Below are 18,929 nucleotides of genomic sequence, written 5' to 3'. Positions count from 1 at the left end.
TTTTAGTTCTCTGTTCTTTTCTGAAATAGCGTCCTGTTCTTTTTTAATGGTTGCACTATTTTATCTCTGTAAGAATATTAATAATAGATTTTGTAAAGTTTTTTTTCCCCCAACATAGTCTGTTCCCTCTAAGTTGCTTTTCTATTTGTTTTCGTTTCTGTAATTCCTCTGTGGTTTCCCTTAGCTATTAGAAATTCCTGCTTGTCTGTTCATGTTTAGGAATGGTGGACTAAAAAACTGCTTAGAAGTTCTGAGTATGTGAGTGGCATTTGTTTACTGTTAATTTGACTTATCTGGGTGGGCTCTTTAGTTGGGGAATCTCTGATGTCAATATCTTGAGGTCTTTTCTCTTGAGCTGGTATGATTCCCAGAGAAAACTTTTCCAGACTCCTTTCTGAGGGATGAAAGATTGGCTGCCAGCTTTCTGGGTGCCTAAAGGAGATGGTGGGAGAGGGTGGTTTTTGACCTTCATTCTGTACGTACTCACCTACTGTACTGTTTTCACTCTGGTTCCTTCCTTGTCTTTAGTTGTGCTTGTGGCCCCCAGTCCAGACACCCCTCTGTTCTATTGGACCCAGAGAATAATACCCTTCCAGCTTTTGCTGGGATAAGATGAGCAATGGAGAGGGTCCCTGGGTTCTGAGCGCCTTCTAAGCAGACTTTCAACCACTTTTCCTTACTTTATTTCCTCTCTATCTTTCAACCCTACTTCCTTGCACAAGTCCTTATATTTGTAATTCCTGAGGCTGACGGTCGCATCTCCGCTTTTTCCAAACTAGGATTCTGTTTTCTTAGATATTATACTTGTCTTTACCTCGTGAGCATCTGTTTCTTAGCTTTCAAAATCTTGATGCTCTCTTCTCCTTTCCTATCTACCATAGCAATTTAAGGGCAAAGATAAAACCAAACCAAACTTCTTTACTGATGTTTTAGAGGGATTTAAGTGAGAGCAAAAGCAGATGTGTGTGTTTACTCTGTCATCTTTACCTGGAGCTGGTTAGTTATGTTTTAACAGAAGTTTTCTATTATCTTGACTTTTTTTCCCTTCCTGTGACTTGAGAGGTGACTTAGCATGTTTACTGTATTTCGCCTGATCTACTAGAGTAGTAACCGTGTCTCAGGAGGAAGTGAGGTGAGGCAGACTTGCAGTTTCCTGGTGCACTCATGTTGGCCCCAAATGATCACAGCTGCCGTTTCTACACACTATCCTAGAATCCTGCCCAGGATTGATACTAAGCTGATTGCTCTGTAGTTTGAAAAATCCTTCAACTTTCTTGAAAATTCAGATGTCTTCTGGCAACTTATTCCTGCTGATTGTTTTAAGGCATCTAATAAGGGTTCAGTCTCATTTACAAGTTGCCTTAGTGAGAGGGATGTAATTAGCCTGGGCCAGGAGACTTGAACTCATTATAGTATCTAGGTCAGCTATATCACTTCACCAGTCGGGAAGCTGAGGTGCCCTGAGATGGAGTAGATTTCCTAATATCTTGTAGGGAAATGGTTGAAAACGCCAGACTTGAATCTACATCTCCTGACCGCCAGCCAGTGTTCTTCCCCTGGTACTACACACCCTGGGTTCATTCTTATCAAGGCCATTGTTAGTTTTACTCTGTTCCATGATCTCTGAATAGTTTGATTTTGGGGAGCCACACTGCCAGTGTAGTGAGTGCTGTGGGTCCTGAGGGATCTGATCTTGGGTCAGTGCAAATAAGTGACCTCCACTGGGAGAATTCATGAGCTCATTTCCTATATATAGTACCTGAAGAAGAGGACATGAAGAATTAATATAGATTTGTCCTTAAATATATTCATGCTGTTAGAGAGTGCGTTTATCCTGATTCTGTTGTAATCTATTTAATTTGAACCATTTTGAACTGACGGGGTGGGGTGTCTTCTGTTTAGTCCAGGGGAGTCTCCACCAGTGGAGTTCAGTTTTCTGGGGACTACCTATACAACAGATAACAACTATTGCTCAGGAAATTTCCCTCCAGTCTCTCTTGCTATTAGAATAGTTATTTTCTTGGTTTGTTATACATATACTCTAAGAATTAGCTTGTGTAGATAGTCTTTTCGTGGTAACATGTAGAAGAATGCATATAATTATCTGAGTGAAAAAAAAGTCTCATCCATTCATGGGATGGTGTGTGGGCACTCTTATACTTGTTTTCTTAATACCGCAGGAAGACTAAAGAAAGATTCATGAACTTTCTTAAATTAGAAAGTATGGCCATGAGCTCTTGTCATTGCTAAACTGAGTTGATGACAGTTTCTTTGTACTATTTTATAATCCTCTAGAGTTAATGTTCACCATTAGCCCTATGAAGCAAAACGGCAGAATGGAAAGAATTTATGCTTTAAATTCAGTTATGCTTTAAGTTCAGTTATATTTGGGATCTGCCATTTGCCACCTGTATGTTATAGGGGAATTATTTAACTTTTCTGAGTCCTAATTTCTTTAGCTGTCTGTTTGTGAAGAAAAGATAAGAAATTATGTAAGGACCCTAGTATGATGCCTGATATTAAGTACATGATGAATAAATGATGATGGTTATGGTTTTTATTATATATATACCAGGGGTGCCAAAACATGTACACATTTTAAGAGACGTTATCTATGTGTTACTTTTCAAAGTTGAATTGAATTACGGTAGCAATGTGTAGTATGACGTTCGCTCAAAAGATGGCGTTAAACAAATTAATGCTAACATCATTCATTGTATTACAATTTTAATACAGTTTTTTCCTTTCTTAAAATGTGTATACATTTTTTTGGCACCCTCTATATTTATATATAAAATATATATTTATTATATATGATTTTTATAGCATACACTGTTTTATTCCTTGTATATTTTAATGTCATCTTTTGATTCTGTATTTTAAAAACCATGTAAATTTAAACTTAAATATAGTTACGGATTGTTCATCTTTGACAATGAGAGATACTGCATTTTGGGGATAATTTGCATCTAGAAACATTTTAAAGGGTTGTTTCATAATTTTGAAGTTATTAAAGAATTTTTAGTCTTAGAGATACACATTTGTCAAAAACTGGGTCAACATAACTTTGTGTTGAATTGATTTTTAAGTAGAAACCTGATCATCGTATATGAGGACATATTTTAGTCTAATTGAATATACACATCCATGATAGGAATTTTTTTCTTGAGCAACTATTTCAGTAACACTAAGTTGTCTTTCCCCTTATCAAACATTAATTCAAAATTTAAAAACAAGTCTTTGAACGTTCATTTTATACTTAGATATACTTAGTTATATTTAGTTATACTTACGTATCTCTATTAGGCTTTAATGGTGGTTCATTGTTATGTTTTCCAATGAACAATGGTCCAAATGATATTTAATTTTAGCTTTAAGGTAAAGAAACTAAATTGTTTTAAAATAATTGGACATTTTTCAGTTATTTTGGCTGAATTAGTTATAAAATGGTTAAGTTTGTAGCCTTGCTATATCACGTGTATTTGTGTTTTATCACTTGCTAGAACAACTCTGTAAATAATGTAGAGCAAGTGGCAGCGGCTTTCCTTTACCACTGAGACCATAGAAGCACTGATAGGAAGTTAGTGGAAGTGCTAGGATTAGGAATTCATGCTCCTGAATCAAAGCCAAGTAGCTCATCTGCTGAACCATGCCGGATGTTCCAGGGGAAAGTGTTCTAGTGAGGAAGTTGCTGTTCATAGATTTTCTTGGGCTCTGACTCACCTGATGTTAAAATCTCTGATATATCTTAATTTTCTAACCTTTTAAATATGGTTAATGTTAAGTATTAGTGCTTCATAATTATTGGTATATTTTTATTCCCCTTCTCCCCCCGAAATTCTTAGGCACAGAACACCAGCCTAGGTGATAATAAGAAAAATTAGTCTTTTACTTAACTTTTCTGATTTTTGTGTGTGTGTGTGTGTGTGTGTGTGTGTTGTGTTTTTTTTTTCCCCCCTTTCTGCCGCCCCCCCCCCCACCCCGTTCAAGCCGTTGTTTCTCAGTCTAGTTGTGTAGGACACAGCTCCCTGGCCCGGGCTGGTGTGATGACCCTTATGATCAGATTTGTATATCTCATAGTGTAAAGGGATAGTTGACTGAATTTCAGATAATTTTAGTTGGACATTATTATTATTTTTTGGAAACTTTTCTTTGAAGTAAAGCTTTCTTTTGGATCAAAAAAATTGATAGTTTTTCCTAAAATGTGTTACTTATAGTGACTGTTTAGCACTTTAAATTTGTTTCATTTATGTTAGTAGAAGAAATGGTTATTTTTCTACCCTGTGGTACTTGTTTTTTTGAAAAACAACTTGTTGACAAAAATTACTGTTGGTGGTGGTGGCTGGTGGGGAGCGGGGAAGATGAGTGAGTACATGAGTGAATGAATGCAAGGACGCATGGACTGTTTGGTACAGAATTATATTATGAATCAGTAGTGTTACCAGTTTTGAATACATTGTTGTAATTTATAGCTACTTAAGTAAGAAATTAAACTTTTGTTTGTCTTGAAACATCTTTGAAGTTTAGTTTCTTAAACCTAAGATTTCGGAAATTTTAAAATACAAATCTATGTAACAGAACAAAGATACAGTTTCTGCTGCCAAACTGGTTTAAAGTTCTCATGTTTTAAAATGTTTAAAAAAACAAAAGATAAACTACATTAGGGAATTGTTATAGAAACAAAGCTTTTGTGTGCTACCTGTTAAATAACATGAATAAATCATTGATAACTTGGCATCAGTTTTTTCAGCAGCATATTTGTTCATAATGAAGCACGGGGGTATTATTGCAAGCTGTTTCCTTGATTAAAAAGGATTTGAACTGTATGGCTTCTTGATGGGAAGAAATTAAGGAAATTCTTAGGAAGAAATTATTTCAATTCTACACTTATTTTTTAATATTTTATCTGATTTCTAAATATAATTGATGAATTAACTAAGGAATAATAATGTAGAAAAGTTTTATATAGAGAGAGTTTATAGTAAATGAAGTTCCTATATATTAAAATAAAGGTAAAAATGGTTGAACAGGAAATAATGATCATTTGTTTATTGTATTTTGGTGTTTAATATACAGAGTTATGTAGAAAACTTGATAGGAAAAAATGAGTTGTTTTCTCTAAAATCAATAAGGATTGACACATATTCTTCAGTGGGAGAAATTTTATGATGTGAAGTGTAGTGTAAATATTTAGCAGATTTGCTTATCTGTGTGGAAGCCTGCTTATCTGTGTGGAAGCCTGCTTTTGGTGTTCTGTAACTAAAAAGAAAAATCAAAACTCTTATAATTTTCTTTTCTTTTTCCAGGCTGAACTCACGGGAATCAAATGGCGTAGGTACAATTTTGGAGGGCATGGGGACTGTGGACCCATAATTTCAGCCCCAGCCCAAGATGATCCAATCCTGTTAAGTTTCATCCGCTGTCTGCAAGCCAACTTGCTGTGTGTGTGGCGCCGTGATGTCAAACCAGATTGCAAAGAGTTATGGATATTCTGGTGGGGAGACGAACCCAACCTAGTGGGTGTAATACATCATGAACTGCAGGGTAAGGTTTTGTTTTTTCTTAAAAATTATTTGCATCATGTATTTTTTGAACACTGATAAATTCCAAAGAGGTTAATACTGGGCGTGTCTCTCAAAGGAACATCCTCACTCTCACCCCTCTTTTCACCTCCATGTTTTTCAAATTCTCTTGTTCTTTCCCAGTCATGCTGGAAATCAGAACCATGTGAGCCACTATTATTAAAGGGAAGCATCGTGTCTCCTGGGTGTGTTGGGTTGGAAATGAGGCTAAGACCCACTGTTTTAAAATGATACTGAATTGTAATTATTAGCAAGTCAGTGAAATGAACAGAATTGTTTTTTCTTGGACTGTGGCTGTTGTGGTTCATTGCCAGCAGAACTCTGGTGGAAAATTGTAAAGTGATAATAGAAACTTAGCTGGCCTTATTGGACAAAATTATGAGATGACATTGGCTAGTGTTTTGAAGAAAGATTAACATAAAGGATTAGGTCTGATTTTGGTGTAGCAAGTTTTTCTTTGTTTTGTTCATGCTTTTTATGTAAATAGGTGATTCCAGGAAATATTTGTTCCAATGTTGCCTGATTTTTGACTTCAGATTACATCTGATACCTGAAAACTTTGAATTACCATAGGAGTTTCATTATTCTAAACTGTACATTTTGTATCTACTACAGATTTATAACCAGAGGAAATTTTATCAATATCTTTGAATTTCTGATAAAAGTTTTTACCTCTTTACCTAAAAGTTTCCCTCTAGTATGCTAAGGGATTTTTCTAAATCAAGACTAATTTTGATCTGTAGTTAGGGTAGAACATTAACTCTTTTTGATTTAGTCTTCAAGAGCCAACTTTTATTATGTCCAGACTACTCTATGTTTTGTAGATTTGTGGTTGAAAAATTTCATATAGTGTTTGGAATGTTTTGTTAGTTGATATGTTTAATATTTTTTTAAAGGAAGAAGTAAAATTAACTTTAATGTATATTTGAGGGTCTGTTCTCAAGCCTAAAGGATTTCCTGCCAACTTCTGCTTGACACCTTCCTTGCTTTTCTATGCAGCCACTTTTTATCTGTGATCTCTCCTGCCACAACAGCCAGAGGGCAGTAAACCACAGCAGACTAATTGAGCTGTTTACCTTATGGTCCATTTGTCTACTCAGCTCAAACCTTTCTCACAATATTTTAAAAAAGTATTTGGTTTATAAATATAAGAACCCATTCTGGGTAAGATTGTTTTACTTAGCTGGTTAATCAGCAAAATCTCAGAACTTACATATTTTCTCAAAGCTTATTTCATGTAGTTAGCAGTGAGCTCAGGTAAAATACTTTTAAACATCTGGATTCCGTTTGTCAGAATTTTAAAAGAAGATACTTCCTAGAAGGTACTTGTAACATTTATATTTGTCCGTTTAAGTATAAAAACCTATATTTTTATTGTTTTAAACATTTTTACACTTGTAGAGGAAAATAGCATTTTTGTTTGCTTATTTTAGTTTCTCCTTTATTTTAAATGATTGTTTCTGCCTCTTATTAATCTCCTTCCATTTCTGCTCCACATTGATCCCTTATGTTTTAACTTTTAGGTCTGGTCTTTATTTGTTAGTGCAGATCATCATTTTTTTAATGATGATGAAACCAAACCCAACTGTTAATTTGGCTTGTTTAGTTGATGTGTAGCGTATTTAACCATATCAACAAAGCACATGATCAGTGTTCTTAGAAATAACTTATTGAATTATTGTGTTATTTCTCATGGACTTTGTTAATGAGCTAACAAAAAGATGTAGGCTATTTAAATTTGTATTAGTTGCCTTAGATTACATATGCAGATTCATTAATATAGTAAGTATTTTTGTGGTAAAGAATTCAGCAAAGATTAACTTCTTTTTAAGTTGTTTTTATAAATTGCAGAAATACTACATTTTAATTAGAAAATTAGGAAAACAACCGCCAAATGAAGAGAACAAAGAAACAACAATCCAGAAGTCTAAAGCAGAGTTTTAATATTTGGTGTTTTTATGTATAAATGAAATTGGTATCACACTGTTAAGTAACTCAGTCCTTTTCCTTAACAATATATTGTGAATGTTTGCTCATAAGAATAATTACCTTTTATTTTCTTTCCTGTTAAGTCCAAAAACTATGTAAACTATTTATTCCTTTGTGTGCCACCAGGAAAGTATTACAGTGATGGGACAATCATAACTTCGTTAAGTACATGTGTTCTTTTTAATATGTTGAGTTTGTGAAAGTCACTAGACGGAAGCATATGAAGTGTAGATAAAAGTGGTTACAAAAGGTAATTTTATACGGTTCAATGTAATATTAGAAAATATTTGAAACTTCGTTTAAAAAACAAGGCATATAGACAACTTTGTATCAGGTGAGGGGAGAATATGACAGGTAGAGCAAATCATGAAAAAAATTAAGGATATGAAGGGAATATTTTAATTGGTAGTCATACAAATTGAGGATATTTTGGAATCTGTTTCCTTCTCTACTAACATGTGTAAGAGTCCTTTCATTTTGGGTAAAATAAATTGTAGCAGAACCCTGTTAACATTAAGCACGATGGTACCATTATTTCTAACATTCTCGTTATAGGGACATTTTACTTACTGTTTCTTAAAATGCTTTTCAGTTATGTTATTAGGTGTTTCACTTTGTCTTTACAGTGTACCCAGAATAGCATACTACGAAGAAACCTGATGGTAAAATATAACACCAAAGCAATCATCTTAGATTTAAATGTATAAAGTATCCCTATAGAGAATAATCCCATAGGACACACACACAAGTTGGTTTTATAATCTTAGACTTTTTGTTTAAGTGCTTGAAATGTCTGTGAAGTAGTCTGCGAGAAGATTAAAACACATTTATAGCCTGTCCCTGCCACTTGGATAAACACTTTTGGGTTCTTGTTTGGGTAATTGCAGTTTATATTGTATGGCATAGTGATTCAAAGAATTGGCTTGGGTTTGAATCCCTGCTTGATCACATGTTAGCTGTGTATTCTTGGTCAAGTTATTTAACTTAGCGGTGCCTTAGTTTCCTCACTGTAAATTGGGTTGTAAGGATTAAAAAAAAAGAAGTTAAAGTACTTAGAACAGCACAGAGAAGAATCTGTAATTGTAATTATTGCTGCTGTTACTACGATGACAACAATTAATTCCTATATCAAAATTAAAACATTGGCATTTTTTAAACAGTTGGTCTGTTCTGGATAGCATTCAGTGCTTGCTAATGTTTGTCAAATATTAATTTTTAAAGTATGCTTTTTTGGTTGAAGTAATCATATTTTTGAATTTGAGTTTTAAAGATTGGGTAGAATAACTGGGAATAATAAAATGTTAGAGCACTGAAGATACTCCTGCTCATATGAAATTTGTCTAAACTTAACACTATAAACAGAGTTTCATAACAAATTTTAAGTTGCTTTATAAAGAGGTGAGAACTTTAAGATTTGACTCTCTTAGATCCTGTAAGTTAGTTCTGTAACTCGATCGCCTTCTCCACATGGTGTGGAAGCAAGGTGCTGGCTGAACACTAAATAGATGTGCACGCCCTTCCTGGTGTCATCCGTGAGTAGCCGCATCAATGGGGCCAATTGCAGGGGTTTGATGTAATCTCTACCCTTGATAAGTTTATAGTCTAAAGAGGGTATAAGACAAGCACACAAATTATATAATGCAGAGAACATTGTAAGTATATGAGAAATACAGTAGATTGACTGCTTTCCAAATGGAAGACATTCAATTCCAGAACTAAGCATGTGTTCTGTAAACGTGTAAGAAGAATGCGGTGAGCCTTAGGGCCAAGGGTTGATAACTTCCTTGGTTTCTGGTTTGTTTATTCACTCTCTGTTAGGCAAGAGCTGTGATCAGTCCTGAGTATGTGAAATGAGTTCTTTAAGCAGTTCAGTCTTATTGGGGTAGTTAAATGAACTCATAATTATGATACAGTGCAGTAAGCTGTAAATCATGAAGTTATGGGATCCCTCAGAACCATCAGATTCAACCTCGGGGATCACAGGAGAGGAAGCTGACTGGAATACCCAGGGTGGGTGAGGTTGGAGGTGGGTCTCAGGGTAAGTAGGAGTTGTCTAGGTCGGGGTGGGACTTGTCCTAGTCCGAGGAAGAGCCGGCGGGCAGTGAACGAATTGTGGGGAGATCACGTTTGCCTGGAGCTTAGGGTTGACGGAAATAGTCAGGGAGACTGAAAGCGTGGGAAGGTGGGGTATAGTGTGGAGTACATGAAGTAAGGGTGAAGAATTTGAACTTAATTTGATAAATTTTGAGGAATTGTAGGTTTCTGATCAGGAAACAAAAAATTAGGAAGTTATATACAAGATGAATATGAGCAGAAAGACCTTAATATTGTAATAAATTATTCTAAATTGAGCTATGAATTTAAACATTGTTTAGGATACAGATTTATTTACATTCAAAAATACTAATAATTATGCACTGAACTTTAATATTAATAGTCTCTTCTCCAGTTTTATTTTATTATAACTTTGTTCTTTTTGCTCTTTCCCACATTTTCAGCTTGAGTTTTAGAGATTAATACAGTATGCTAAAGTGACTTCTCCTAATCAGCCAAACAGAACCATTTTATAAACACAATCTTATAGCCATTTCATAGCCTGTTAGTCAGTGGTGGGAAAGACATGCAAGCTTGAAACCCAAAAATGTTACAAAGAGCAAGCACAGACTTGTGATGGCTTCACCCAAGGTATCAAGAGTCCCCAGTCCAGTAGAAATAACATACGGAGTCTATTTAGTGTGTACTTAATGTTTGTTGAATGAATGAATGAAGTATCTTATATGGTTCTAACATAGCATAGTACTCTCAGAAAGTTGATTTATAATACATAAAATTTTAAAGGATTTCATGATGTGAGGAGATTGAAACCTAGTTAAAATTGATATTACTTCTGATTTTATTCCCAAGGAGGTAGAAATATCCATGTTATTTTGTGTATGTTCTGTAAAGAAGTTTATGCACTGTCTATAATTTTAAGTTTTAGTATATCTGTGCTATCTCTTCATTTTGATTAAGACAAATGTAAATTATAATGGGAATATATCTGTCCACCTCTAAAAAAAAGGATTGCCCCACTATCAGTATTAGAAGTCTTAGGAATCGGCTTTATTATCAGTGTAGGGGCAGAATGGTGTTGTTATTCTTTGTTATTGTATTTAGAGTCATAAGTATTGCTTTCCTCCCCATTTTCCAGGGTGCTACCACCTATGCCAAGAGGTGTGGGCCATGCAAAGACAACATTAGACCATAAAGAGCTAAGAAAAATGGATCAGGTTTTCTGACTGTGACCAGTATAAGAGAATTTAAGATACTCTAAAACTATTGTTTATACCACGGAACTGATTGCAAGCCTCTGGAAGAAGTGGGCACTTTGTAGGGAGGGAGGAAGGCTAAGAAGAGAGAGTGACTGACCCAGTTTGCTAATATTATAATCTGTAGGTACAGATTGTAATCTGTAATCTCAAATGATTGGATTGATGTAATTCTTGTTTAGGTGTCTCTAGAAAATACCTAACTCCCTCCCCTCAACCTTTTATTTTGAAGAATATTGTCATGCATATATACATAAGCCTTTTCTTCTGCCTAAATGATTTGAAGGGAATTTTCAAACTTTAAGAATCTTTACCCCAAACTCCCATGTAATTCCTATTAGAATGTGGGACATTTTCCTACATAACCATTATCCTATCATACTCAAGAAATTTAACATTGATATAATCTAAGATTCAGCCTATATCCAGATTTCCTCAAGTGTTTCAATAATGCCTTTTATAGCTTCCTCCTCCCCAATCTAGGATTCAGTTACAGATAACATGTTGCATTTAAATGTCTTGTCTCTTTGGTCTCCTCTAATTTAGAACATTCCCCAAGTTACTATTTTTTGTGTGTTCCTCCATGATGTTTGATGTTATTTGAAGGGAACAGTTCAGTTGTCCTGTCAGTGTTTCCATATTCTGAATTTGTCTAATTGTTTACTCATGAATAGACTCCGGTTAAACATTTTTGGCAAGAATTATGACAAGGTTATGTGTACTTTCTGTGGCATCACATCAGAAACACATCGTGTCAATTAGTTCCAATATTGATCCTACTGAATTCGATTACTTGGTTAAGGAAATATCTGCCAGATTTCTCCAGTGTAAAGATACCCTTTTACTTTTGTAATTTTTAAGTAAATTTGGGGTTAAACTTTGAGACTGTGTAAATATCCTTTTTCCCAACAGCTTTTCACTCTGTCTTGAGGAAAAAGCTAAATTGAGCCTATTTAAAAACAACAGAAAACTTCTTGAACCATTTGCTTTTGTAAAAGCAGTTAAAAGGTCAAATGAAGACTACATTCTTAAGTCACAGGAAAGTAGTGGGGCAGAGGAGAGGAGAAGGCAAGAAAAATATTTAAGATCCAGCAAAGGCAAATTATGATGGTAAAATTAAATTCTGAAAATTAATAACCCCTTATTGTTTAGCATACTAAAAAGAAATGTTGACATTGAATTTTCTAAAATTATAGATAGTAAGTATGTAGGAATATATTACTGTGTATCTTATTACAGTCTGAATTTTCAGTTGATTTTGATGATTTCTGATTATCTTTGACTAAAGGAAATGAAATAATTTTAATCAGCATTGTAAATGGGTTTATTCTCAATTGAAATGAAAAATTTGCTTTCTGTGTGAAAGTAACGACCCTTTTACATACAAAATTGGCAGGAATGAGAGTACCTCTATGTAAAATGTTATTCAGTTTGAAAATTTCTTCTAAAGATAAAAATCTGATCCCTGACTTTCCATCCTGTTTTTGTATCTGTTTTTTTCATTATTGGTGGTCAGTTAAACTTAATCTCTGACTAAATTGGGAAATAATTTTTTTTTTACATTGTTTGAATTTTTTTTTCTATAAAATTCTGGTGATTTTAAAAACAGGTGAATTATATCATTCTCCATTATTCTAAATTTATAATTTTTTATGTATCAACATTTATACGGAGACGTTATTACATGGCATTAATCTTGAGATTAAAATAATGCACCTGAAAAGTAAATTTTACTTTAACTTTCATATTTGTTACTTTGTGGATCATAATTGAAAAATATATTGGTTTTTTGTAAAAAGCACTTTTAGGGGATACACATGCCTAGTGGTAAATGGTAGCTAGATCTAAGTAGTTTCTAAATTATTCAAATCTTCATATAAAATTTCTGATTTTTAAAGTAACTATGGTATTCCTGTTTTCTGTGTTTAGTTGGAATGATTTTGTTTGCTAAAGCTATAAAATAGTAATATAAATATACAATATAAAATAGTTTCCATTGTATGGTGATTATCCAGATGATTGTATTGCATACTTACTGAAATACTAGATTTAATAGAAAATTATAAATTATATCTTTAAAAGAGAAAACGAAATACTTAAGACTTTGGTAAGCAGTAAATTTATATTGTAAAATTATGGTACGATCCTAATGACTTCAGAACTCTTTCTTATGAAGAATAGAAAAAGATCTAATGGATTAGATAGAATTATTAAGCTAAATGTGCTTGAAATTGAGAGAACAAGCTAAAGTCTAACTTTTGAATGTAAATAAAATCGATGTGCTACCTACCACAGGCAAGTTACTGAACCATGTAATTAGTTTTTTCTATGAAAAATGAGACATTTATACAGAGATTGTGGTGAAATAGCATGTAAAGAGCTTATGTTCTAATGAAATGAAGATTAAACAGTTGGTAAAAAATTATAATTTAACGATTGTTGCTTTAGGGAAGAGTTGAATCTAATCAGTTGATTTTGGTGGGGGAGATTTATGTTTTGGTAAATACAGGTATTATGATCTAATATTTTTGCATTGATATAAAGTTACCTACTTGTATAAAGTAAACCTGAGTGAAACCCCCATTAATGAGGTATTAAAGTCACCACTGGAGCAAGTAGGGTAGAAAATTAACCTAAAACTAGGTAAACTGTTATTTGGTGTAGTACAGTTTTTCCCCTCTTAATGTTTAAATACTTTCAGTGATGAATCCATTATGATTGAAATATAAGTATTTAGTCTAGAAATTTTAAGGATAGCCTGTTTGATTCTCCCCTTGTTTGTGTATGTCTTATTTCAAAATCTTGCTTTTTAATAGATAATTTTAAGATTTAGAAGAGATTCTTGTACATGAAGGTGATATAAAGATTTCTTTGCCCAGTAAAACAATTTCTTACCTTTGTCTTATTTAGGGAGGTTCATATAAGAATTCTAATGTAGTAAATTGGAGAAAAGGTTAAGGTATTAGTAGAATTTCAGGGCCTAATTAATTCCGGAAAATATTAATGTGCTGTATTTTGCCATGTATAATGTGCTCCCGTGTATAATGCACACCCATGTTTTTGGCCCAAATCTACATTTTAATTTTTTAATTCAAATTTTTATTTGTTTATATGTAGGCACCTGTTTTTTGTATTATAAAGGAATTTTAGCATTTATTTTTTTTTTAACATATTATGGTGCAAGAAATTTTATGTAACAAATAATTACAAAACACAAGAACAGATACAAGGTACAAGTAATTTTATGCCCTGGTAACAAATTTACGATATTTACACATCATAGAAGGCCAAGAAATCTTCATTGTTGCAAGTTTGTCGTAAGTTCAATAAAACCGATTATCATATTCCAGGGTATTTTTGCATATGGATATCGTTATTGATTTCTAGAGTTACACTTTTAACTCATAAGCATAAATAAAAGAATTAATGTTTATATAGATAAAGAATTAGTGCTACCCATCTATAATGTACGTCCTTATTTTTCCCTCACAAATTTGGGCAAAAAAGTACACATTATACATGGCAAAATACGGTATTTGAACATTAAAATCAAATGATAGAGATGTAAAATTGCAAAATTGCAGAGAAAAGCACCTTTTATTACAAATTTACAAGCAGATTAATTGCTGACATACTCAAATGGCATCAGATCAGTTTTGCTGTTTAGAGTATTTCATATAGGAGGTGAAATAAAAAGTCCCTAAAATAAAACTTGGGTTTTTTAAGGAAGGAAGAAGGTTGGAATGCCCTTGGTGGGTTACCGCTTCGAGGACTGTCCGTGTCCTCTCCCATTTATGCTTTTGAAATTAGCATACCCAAAGGGAAACTGAGCCTTAGCAAGAGTCCATGACTTAATCATGTCTTTAGTCATAGTGGAGCCCAAACCCATATTTTGTATTTTTTTAAAATTGAAGCTGTTATTGGCTGCAAAGCTATACATAACATGAAAGTGTGTGGTTGTGCCGTTTAAAATGAGTAAATCAACTTGACCAAACCTTTTAAAATAAGATGCACATAACTGTTACAATTCTACTTATATCAAATCACATCTGTTTTCAGTACTTAAGAAAGAACACTGGCGTGCATAATTCTGGATGGAGGACTTTTCTTTTTTGATTTTAAATGTTTTCTGTGACACTTGGCAAATGTTACATTTAGTCTAGATCCTCTGAATTGAGCACACACCAAATTGATAACAGGGAATTAAATAAATAAAAATAGTTTTAGAGTAATAAAAACGACATAAATACAACACATTTGAATATCTAGACTTAATATAAGGGTAGTGTTTGCTTTTCTAAAGTATCTTATTGATGTTACTGAAATGCTAGAATTACATACGTGTTGTCATTAGCGGTCTTTTCCTCTCTCTTTTCTTTTTATAGATCTATTATTATAGTTCCAGATATTGAAAGGTCAGAAATCTGTAGTATAAGAACAGGGTAACTATTGGGTGAAGCAGGAGGTGGTTGCTGCGGCTACTATTTAGTTCTTTAAGTTGCATAGTTTCTGGACTTATTTAAAGTATAGCGGTCTAAACCAGTTTATATATCTGTGCTTAACTTTCATGAATGATTGTTTGAAAAAGTATTTCTACATAGTTTCCATTTTGTTTTGTTTTTATGATGCTTGAGCAAATGGTACACAACTTGATATAGACACACTTAGCCATGAGCATCATAAGGAGCTAAGATTTTTTTGTGGTAGAAACACATAAATATGCTTCTCCCCGCCACCCAAAAGATCCGAACACTTTAGAAATTTGTTTTAAGCACTAGAGAATTATGAGATTGGATTCTGTTGCTTTAAGTATTTCATGATTGAGCTGCTGTCCTGATGTTACCTGAAGAGATTCTCGCTGAATATCATCATGGCTAGTAAGTGTTCGATAATTTTCTTTAAAGCTCCATCTATGTAAATATTTTTGAACAATTTTCCACAAGTACTGGGCCACATACCTATTTCTTATAAACCTGACATTGATAAAATGCACTCTTTGTATAATTGGGTCTTATTTTGATCCTGGCTCTTTCATATTGTGATTTGGCAGTGAGTTCAACAGAATAAGCATTATCCTCTTGAGGCCCATCTAGGATTGAACTAAAGGACTTCTGCAATATCCACATGATCATACAATTAGTTCTTTTTTTTTTTTTTTTTTTTTGCTGTGATAGTGTAACTGAATAATATGAGCTGGTTGCCAGGGTATTGTGGTAGAATAATACCCTGCAGCTTGTAGTTAATCATGCAGCAGAACTAGATTGATTTAAAATTTTTTTAAAAGAGTAAGATAAAAATTAGATAAAGATGAAGTGTCATTGTGTTGACAAAGATTGTGTGTATACAATGATAAAATGAAGGTTAGAGTGTTCACAAGCCTGTTACTAGTAACTTCTTCCTTCTGTTTACTACTATAATGGCATATGTAAAATGTCTTCCATTTTACAAATTACTTATGATTTTGCTAGCCGTGGGAGTGGGGAGAGGTAAGACTTTTTGTTAATCTTCTTGAAGCCTTACTTTCTGACACCAGTAGGAAATTAGTAAATATTTGTGGAATGACTACCTGAATAGGGAAGTGTGAACCCCATCAAGATGAGGTCTTTTCATTAAGATTATTTTATTTCTTCACAGGTAATCTTGGACTTGTTTGAATGTAAGCAGTTCTGATGTTTGCTATTATTAAAGGACATGTTATTCACATTGAAATAAATTCAGTCTAAAAGAAAAAATTAGATACTCTTAGTTCAGTTTCAGGCAATATATTTTAAATTTATTTTAAAAGTACTCTAGCAGATAATAATGGAAAGAATACCTGCTTTGGCATCCTTGGACAAATTACATACAACTCTGATTATTTAGGAAGGAAATAGCATTTGTTGACAATGACTCTATTATGGGAAAAAATTCATCATGCCATTTATTGGTTTCACGAAGAGTGTAAAAAAGACAGTGGCTCTTGATCTGAGTAGCAAATATGGCTGGGGCGGTTCTCCCCATTGCTGCAGTAAAGGCTTCATTAACCAGAACCCAGTCAGAGCCCTCAAACAGATTTCAATGTACATCCTGCCCCCCAAACCAGCCTCCTTAAGCACATACCATTACAAAAAAAAGGTTAAATGACTTAAATATACCATTATTAGTGATTAGTCCAGATACGCACAGATACCAGTTTGATTCCTAGTGTGGTTGAGGCAATGAGCTAGATGATTCCGGGGGGGGGGGGGCAGGGGGAAAATCATTTTCATGTGACGTCCTGGGGTGAGTGCTGATTCAGCTCAGTTGCCCACACATTTAATTTATAGTGTGTAACTGATGAAATAATGTGTGAAGGATGTTTAAAAATATTTTTTCATCTTTATAGTGTTATCACTGTTTTATGATCTTTTATATTTGCAGTTAACGTTGTATATTTATTCAACATTGTGTCTGGTGCTGTGTAGAGTAGACAAATGAATGAGAAACGTATTCTGTTTTTCAGAAGCTGACAGTCGCCTAGCGGAGATAGCATGTGTACGTAGAGCATTATAGCTGTCCTACGAGGGGAACACAGTATGGTTGAAGTTAGATGGAAGGAGGCAGAGCTTTGAGGAAGAGCTGATTGTTGAACTGAGCCTTTAAAGAATGGGTACAATTTGGGTATTTGTACATATGGCTATGTCAGGGCAAGGACATTTCACATATATGGAATGTGTAAGGAGACAGAGTAGGAAAATTTGGAATACCTCTTGGAGAAGAGTTAAAGATGAAAAGTTGATCGAAAATGTGTGTATTTGTGCCTGATGGTGATGGAGCTTAAACACTAGGCAAAGAAGTTTGGACTTAATATGGTAGCTATTAGGTTGGTACAAAAGTAATTGTGGTTTAAAAGGCTAAAAATAATGGCAAAAACCTCAATTACTTTCGCACCAACCTAATAGTTGGGGGTTTTGAGAATTTGTTTAGTAGGACTAAATGGGAAGTCCCCTGTAGGCTGTAAACAGCGTGGAGGGGCAGGACCTGCATCTGACTGTTGCCCATCATTGTAATTGCAGGACCAGCCTCATTCCTGGCACATGTTTGTTGAATAAATTAATTAGTAAAGGAATAAGTGTAATAGAAGTTTGTGTAAAGCTTATCAGTCTAGCACCAAGGCATACTATGAAGTCCTCCCAGTATTCTGGGTCACATAGGAAAACGTACTGTTCTTACAGAAGACTGTTACAAGTGAAGTATATGACCACATATGAAAGATTTTCTTGATGCATGGATTTTTTTTAACCTCATATTGCAACAAAGTGATATGGTTTTCTTTCTTTTTTTGCAGTTTCTTATTTTTTATAGTTTATAGTTTAAAAAGTTTCATTAACATTAATTGAATTATTTTCCTTAAATTATTTTTATTAGTGTTGTAGAGAGCAGGTAGATTGGGCAATTGGCAGAAAGCTGTGTTCTAATTATCCTGTAGAACAGAAGAGTGCTATTATGGAGGAGTACTATTTATTGGGTAAAAGCTTAATGATATTTATATGTCAGAAGCCTTGTTAACTTATAAATATATCATGGATTGAATGACCTTGGCTGTCCTACATATGTTATAAATTGCCAGCCCTACTCTAGAGTTGATATTTGCTACGTTTAAATGATTAGCTAAGATTGCTTGGCAGAGGCTCTGGGAATTGCATGTTTCACTGTAGAATCAAATGACCAGAAGCTTTCATTAAGCTCTCTCTCTCTTACCCTGAAATCCTGAATTAATTACTAACTTCTTTAAATGTCATGGCTAAAGACTATATGATAAAACGAGTTAGTACATGATTTAGGCAAACATTTTCAATGACATCCTTAATAGACATTTTTTAGCATTAGTATGTATACATTTTTTCTTCTATTGTTATAAATATAGCCTTTGGTTCCACCTACTTTCTAAATATTTAAGATAGCAAGTTAGTACTTTGCAAGTTCTGTAACTTTAAAATGGCATTTTTCAAACACTGTTAACAAAGTTGATCTGTCCCTCCAAAGATGCTTGCAAACACCATATACACCTACAGTAGTTCAAATTTCCTGT

At 33.8% G+C, this 18,929-nt stretch overlaps 1 protein-coding gene across 2 annotated transcripts in view; it reads left to right on the top strand.

Moving 5' to 3' along the window:
• MED13L (mediator complex subunit 13L) overlaps nt 1–18,929 on the top strand; it is a 274,477-nt gene that overhangs the window by 27,278 nt on the left and 228,270 nt on the right. For both annotated transcript variants that reach the window (XM_033097386.1, XM_033097387.1), the window contains exon 2: nt 5,307–5,544. In XM_033097386.1, the coding sequence (XP_032953277.1) occupies nt 5,307–5,544 (238 nt within the window). The remainder of the gene's footprint in view (nt 1–5,306; nt 5,545–18,929) is intronic.

This window comes from Rhinolophus ferrumequinum, chromosome 25, assembly GCF_004115265.2.
Source record: "Rhinolophus ferrumequinum isolate MPI-CBG mRhiFer1 chromosome 25, mRhiFer1_v1.p, whole genome shotgun sequence".
Lineage (NCBI taxonomy): Eukaryota > Metazoa > Chordata > Mammalia > Chiroptera > Rhinolophidae > Rhinolophus > Rhinolophus ferrumequinum.
Note: the sequence above shows the minus strand (reverse complement) of the source record. Positions and strands in the feature narration are given on the sequence as shown.